General features: G+C 48.6%; 1 protein-coding gene across 1 annotated transcript in view; it reads right to left on the bottom strand.

Moving 5' to 3' along the window:
* The window catches only part of MCM3AP (minichromosome maintenance complex component 3 associated protein), a 53,752-nt gene that overhangs the window by 3,357 nt on the left and 43,905 nt on the right, over nt 1–6,490 (bottom strand). The window contains exons 23-27 of the mRNA XM_077755381.1: nt 6,320–6,417; nt 5,305–5,695; nt 3,731–3,988; nt 2,896–3,025; nt 880–1,086 (exon numbers count right to left, since the gene is read on the bottom strand). Of these exons, the coding sequence (XP_077611507.1) occupies nt 880–1,086; nt 2,896–3,025; nt 3,731–3,988; nt 5,305–5,695; nt 6,320–6,417 (1,084 nt within the window). The remainder of the gene's footprint in view (nt 1–879; nt 1,087–2,895; nt 3,026–3,730; nt 3,989–5,304; nt 5,696–6,319; nt 6,418–6,490) is intronic.

Raw genomic sequence — 6,490 nt, 5'->3', positions numbered from 1 at the left:
GGGCGGGGGCGGGGGGGGGGCTGAAGAAGAACCAGAAGAGTCCTAGGGGGAGTTGCCAGCTGGGCAGGAAAGGGACTCGGCCTCCTGGGAGTCAGGAGGGAGAGAGCAAAGGTGTAGAATGCTGCTGGAGACGGGCTCATGGTCAGTTCAGCGGCGTGCTAGCTGTAGTGACCTTTACCAGAGCATACATGGGGACAGGGAGGAGCTCCGGAGAGACTGGGAAAGAGGAGAGAAGGGAGGATCACACTGTCTGAGGAGTTTACAATCAAGGGAGCAAAAACGCAGGGGTGGTTCCCTGTTCTGGGGTGCTGGGAGGAAGGGAGCACAACAGAGAGACGCTCAGTGGAGTGTCCTGAGTGGGTGGGAGATGGGATCCCAGCCATGGGGAGGGACTGCCCTTGGTGACAAGCTGGACCCAAGGAGACTGCTGAGAGTGAGGAGATGGGGTACAGACCACCTTGTAAACGGTCTTCTTCCCGGTTCTTTTTCTCCGTGAAACCATAAACAAGGGTGGTGGGAGACACAGAAGAGCGTCTACGGTGTGGGACGATGCACTGGCACCCTCAGGCTTGCCAAGGGCAGAGAGCTGGAGCCAGCCGCACATTCAGCACTCACTACCCACTGAAGAGACTCCATCAGCCAGCCACACTTTCTTCCCACCAGAAAACTTAGGAGTCTCAATAATAATAAGCAGTAAATGAAACCGACTTCAAACATTTAAGACATACTATCCAGGGCACTACCTCTGCCTTCAAAGAGCTTATACTTCACACATCTGACTTGTCTTCTTCTTTAAACAAAGTCACGTCACTGTGATCCTTACTAATCCAGCATCAACGGGCCTAAAGGACATGATAAACTGAAGGGAATGGACTTCACCTCTTGCTCTCCTCCTTCTCCAGCAGCAGACTCCGGGACAGGCACTGGGCCAGGAGCTCCTGGGCAGAGGCCCCACGGATCAGATCCTGGGTGCTGGGAGCCCGCCCCTCTGGGCCATGCTCCACACTCCTCTTCCCTTTCCAGCGCACGTGCAGTATCGGAGCAGGAAACTTGTTTGTAGAGGGATGAAAAGACTTTATCCCCAAACTGTAAGTACATGTTTTGAAACGCTTATGGTCAGGAAGGAAGAAGAAAGGCTCCTCCAGCAGCAGGTAGAGGGTTCGCGTAGACACAGGGCCCCAGACACACCCTTGGCCATTTCCTGCTTCCCTTATGGTCAGGCTTGGGCACAAAGGAAGGGCAGCCTCTACCTTGCAGGAGAGGCTTACATCCTCTCCTGGGCAGCTGGGTGCTTGGAGCTTCTCTACTCGGAGTTTGGTTCCCCATCCCAAGGTCATCAACAGGGTTCCATTTTACCCTAATATTGGTAAGGTTCGTATTTTTACATTCAGCTCTTAAATCCCTGTGTAAGTAATATTCACAAACAGCAGGAGAAAGGGGATCTACTGTTTTTTTCTAAACAGATGCCAATGTCTGTCTTCTTCTCAGTGGTTTCACATGGTACTTTGTCACATGTGGTTCTGGGCTTCCTATTCTCATCTGTTTGTCTGCTGTAACTTTACTATATGTTCTGATATGAGGCACAGCAGACCCTCCTTATTTTTTTTTAATGTTTATTCATTTATTTGCGGAGGGAGGGGCAGAGAGAGAGAGAGAGGGAGAGAGAATCCCAAGCAGGGATTCTTCCTCTGAATCAGGACTGAATCTCATGAACTGAACCATGGGAACACCATTTAAGCCAAGATCAAGAGTTGGATGCTTGCCCAACTAAGCCACCCAGGCACCCCACCTCCTTGTTATTCAAAATTTTCTCAGTGATTGCTACACATTTTCTCATTCTAATGAATTTTAGAATGAACTTGTCAAGACCATGGGGAAAAATCCTTTTGGGTTTTTTATTAGAAATGCCCTGACTTTCCAGCATTGCATCTTCCCATCAACAAAGCTAGCTGACCCCTCATTCATTCAGGGTTTCTTTGCAACTTCAGGGCCCTGAGCGTTCCCTGCACAGGGGTTTAGCTCCTTTCCTGGGTCGGTATATGGCCGTATGTTAGGGGTTAGTTGCTGCTATGAATGAGAATTTCTGTACGTTGTAAGCCCATCTGCCTGATCACCTTGTTGAACTCCAAATAGTTTTAAGGATATAACTTGATTTTCTTGAAGTGACAATTTAACTGCCTAAAAATGACAGTTACTCCTTCTTTTTGTTTTTTACACCACCTTATCTGTGTCCCTGCATCAGGGAAGCATTCCCAGGACAGCAATGAACAAGTGTAATCACAGGCAGCTCAGGCTGGTTCTGACATCGTGCTTCTAATGTCTTAGCAAGAAGGATTTTTTTGGCGGGGGGAGGTAGTTTTATGGAGAAAAGCCTTATCAAGCTAAGGAATTTTTTACGCTAGTTTGATAAGAAATTTTTCAGGAATGAGTATAAATTGGGTTGGGATGGTAAAGATTTTAATAAAAGTATTTAAATACCTACTGAAATAATCACTTTTTTTCTATAATAGCAAATGACAAGAGTAGATTTCTGTTGGTGACATTGTTTATCCTGGGATAAAGCCTACTTGTGAACTGTTTTATGTACTGTTTATGTTAGCACAAAATTCTATGTGCTAACACATTTTATTCAGTACTTTTGAACTAGGTTTGTAGGTGACATGAAATGTCAGCTTTCTTTTGTCTACATTGTGCTGGCTATATTATGATTTCACGGTCAAGTTTGTCTGATAAATGAGATGCTTGCATAAGAATGATCTGTTCCTCAGGTATTAGTCCGAATCAACCACGGATTCTGTGTGTAGAACATTAATGTTCTGTGCACTCTGGAGGAGGATAATATAGTTTGCTCTGCTGGCTGTCAGGACAGAAACACACAATACACACAGATCTTACCGCCCGTGACTCAGATGTAGTTCCTTCTGTGTCTGCATTCTGGCTTGTTCCCACGACAAAGGAACATCATATTCTTTCAAATGGTTTTTAAAAAAATATACACATATCTGACCATCTTCACTCAGAGCCTCTGAAAAAATACAAAAACAAATGAGAAAAGAGTATCAAAAGAGCAACAGGTGACCACTTGAAATTTGCTTATACACTGATTTAATCACAAGCCCTACTAATCTTTTTTTTTGGTAATGTTGTATTTATTTCTAGGAGAGAGAGAGAGAGACAGAATGAGCAGGGGAGGGTCAGAGAGAGAGGGAGTCACAGACTGAAACAGGCTCCAGGCTCTGAGCTGGCAGTCAGCACAGAGCCCGACGCGGGGCTCAGACCCACGAACCGCGAGATCATGACCTAAGCGAAAGTCGGACGCTTAACCAACTAAGCCACCCAGGCGCCCCCAAGCCCTACTAATTAAAGTCATGTACATATGTGACAACCATGCTTGACCAAACAGGCCTCACCATCCATGGGTCACTTAAGGTACAGACAGGCTCACGTCCAGACTGTGGCAAGGCCAGTATAACTACTCAGAGCCACAAAAATCTAACTTAAAGCCAGCCTTGGGGCTCATTTCAGGGAGATGGTTCCAGGCTCCCCTGGAATACTCCTAGCTTCTCCCAATGTTTGTAGTCACCTGGAAGTCACTGGCTTGAAAGGGAGTCCTACAGAAAGGAAAGGGAGAGACCCACAGGAAAAGAAACAAACATCAAGTAAACATCTTTCTTTGCTGAGAGTGGACCAGGTAGTTCTGATGTGACCCACAGCACCGAGCACTAATTACCTGATGTGATGGGAAGCCTAGGGGGGGTCCAGTCCCTCAGTTTGTGGTTGATGCACAAGGCAATGATGTCATCCCACGGGATCTCGGCAACTGAGGGCCCTGCGCCCTGGCCCAGGGAATGGTTCTTGCTCTTCCACCTGCGGTAGGTCCTGCGGAGCAGGTTTTCCACCTGGGACTGGAGGACAGGCTGCGACTGGCGAGAGCTGGGGATCTGGGAGGCATACTGGACCACCATGGAGCATACAGGGAGCCAGGGTGCTGGAGAGAAAGCACCTCCTCAGTTACAAAATTTGGCCAGAATACAGGTGGACACTATACAAAATGTTCTCATCTACATTTTCTTAGGAAAAGGCAACTGTGTATTTGAGAAGTTTGCTTTCAAATTTGAATACAATAGAACCACAGCTGTTGAACAAAGAGCATCTCCCTCCCCACATCCCGGAAGGGATACAGTCACCCTGGACAAAATAAACAAGAGAGTCCAACCTAGAGGCTCTGATTACACAGAACTATGGTTGCACCAGAAATCTGTATTTTAACAAGCACCCAGGGGACTCTGGCACCGGAAGTCTGGGCTTCTCTTGGGGAACCCTGCCCTAGCTCATATTCACATTGTGTGGTTTGCTTCCATTTGGATTTCTTTAGTTACAAGCATGTTAGACCTACTGAAGACCACACTCCATTTTTTAAAAAATTTCTTTTTTAACGTTTATTTTTGAGGACAGAGACAGAGCATGAGTGAGGGAGGAGCAGAGAGAGAGGGAGACAGAATGTGAAGCAGCTCCAGGCTCTGAGCTGTCAGCACAGAGCCCAACCTGGAGCTCAAACTCACTAACAGCAAGATCATGACCTGAGCCGCCCCGGCGCCTCCACAGCCCAGTTTACAAGGGCAGTCGAGGCCCACAGGGCCCACAAGGCCAAAGGAGCGTGGCCGTGCCAAGGTCATACGTTGTACTACAGACGTAGCAACCAGCCTCATCCCTCCTAACAGTGTGAGCAAAGGAAGGGATAGCCTCCTTGCCCAGCCCAGGGGACCTACAGAGTCTTCGTCAAAACAGCCTTACCTGGGCACAACCAGAGTCACAAAACAGAGGCTTCTTTGACAAAGAAGGAACACCGGTGTTAAAGCAACACTGAGTGTCATGGCCCCAGCAGAGCCAGCAATGTGGGCAGGGTTGTCTGGTCCCCAGGCTCTTTGCCCCACACCCTAGGGCGAAGGCAGGATAGAAGCTGCTCTCAATTCAGAAACCACAGGCCTCAGACTAAGTGTTCTAGCCAACACCACTTACCATGTTCTTCTCTGGGCTGTGTGGACACCCACAGACTGCTCCATCAGCGGTGAAGGGCCCACAGCACCCTCCCCCCCCGCAAAAGCTCCAACTCTGACTCCTGAACCCAAAGGCAGTTGTGAGTGGGTACAGTGTGGGGGCAGGGGGCGCACAGTGGATGAGGACATACAAATCTCACATTAGTGCCCAATACCTGCCAGACTGTCGCTATAGTAAGAAAGGAAACAGAAGGCTTGGCTGTCTCACATTCCTCCCCAGCCAGGACCCCTTAGCCTGAGCACGCACCCCCCGGGGGTGGAAGGTCCATCTGAGGAAGCTGGAAGCCAAGCACAGCCTGCTTTAACCAGGCCAGGTGCTCCGGGGCATTCCAGTGAAGGTGCGGAAGCAGCTGGCTGCCTCCTACTTCGGCAAACTCAGTGACAGGCCAGGACAGGTCGCACAGTTGTTCAGAGGACACCAGAGAGGCCAGGAAGTGCAGCACACTGTTGAACAGCTCAATGATGGCTCCAGGCTCCTGTGAGGCCAGGCCACCCTGCCGCCTCTCTCTTCTGTCATGGAAAAACCGGCCACTAAACTCACGGCCAACCCCATCTTCCACGTACTGAATGAGGGTCTGGCAGCAAAGGTCAAGGGAACAGGGGCAGTGGGAGACCAGCCACTGCACAGCCCGTGAAACCTGAGATGCAAAGACATTCAGAAGAGACTTGGTTAAACAATTCATCCTGGTTTTCAGAAAGAGCTTCCTGAAGGTACGTTTCCCACAGGTGTCACAGCAGGTGCCACGGGGAGCAGCTTCTCAACCACACTAGGAAGTGGGCAGAAGCTTCCACTGCACTGGGGTTCAGCCCCCTAGGCCTCCCGGTCCCATCCTATCCCGAGGAGTAAAGCCTGCAGGGTCACCCTGGAGGGGCTCAGGCCCAAGAGAAACCAGCCCTGCACATCGTCTTCACCATGCACAGAAAGGGAAGCCCTGTCTCCCCATGCTCAGGAGGACCAGCACCTTACTGCACACCCATTTGCTCTCACACCCTCTAGCTCCCCGAAGTTACTTTCACTGTAATTCCAGGCACTTCTTTCCCAAAATGTAACTGTTACAACAAAACTTCTAAAAAAAATTTTACATGAACAATTTACTATGTTTTAGACAGCAAGACTGTTGGCAAATTTTGTCTTTTGATTTCTGCGCATATACTTTTCAGACTGTCAAAAGAGACAGTAATATATACTACGTTTAAGACAGAACAAAAGGGTAAAGTTAAAATGTCCTATTGGGCCTTTAAAAATGATGAAACCTTCTTACCTTAGTTGTGGCTTGTAAGTCATCAATGGAATCAGGGATCTCAATAACGGTGTAATCTGAAATCAGCTTAGCTGAAACCAAATCCTGTAGCATCAGACCTTTGAGAGAAACGGACAGAGGTCACCCGTCTTACCCTCTCAGAGTGCAGACAAGCTAACACATCTCACCGCA

This window comes from Crocuta crocuta, unplaced genomic scaffold, assembly GCF_008692635.1.
Source record: "Crocuta crocuta isolate KB4526 unplaced genomic scaffold, BGI_CrCroc_1.0 scaffold675, whole genome shotgun sequence".
Classification (NCBI taxonomy): domain Eukaryota; kingdom Metazoa; phylum Chordata; class Mammalia; order Carnivora; family Hyaenidae; genus Crocuta; species Crocuta crocuta.
This window is presented reverse-complemented; position numbering and strand designations above follow the sequence as displayed.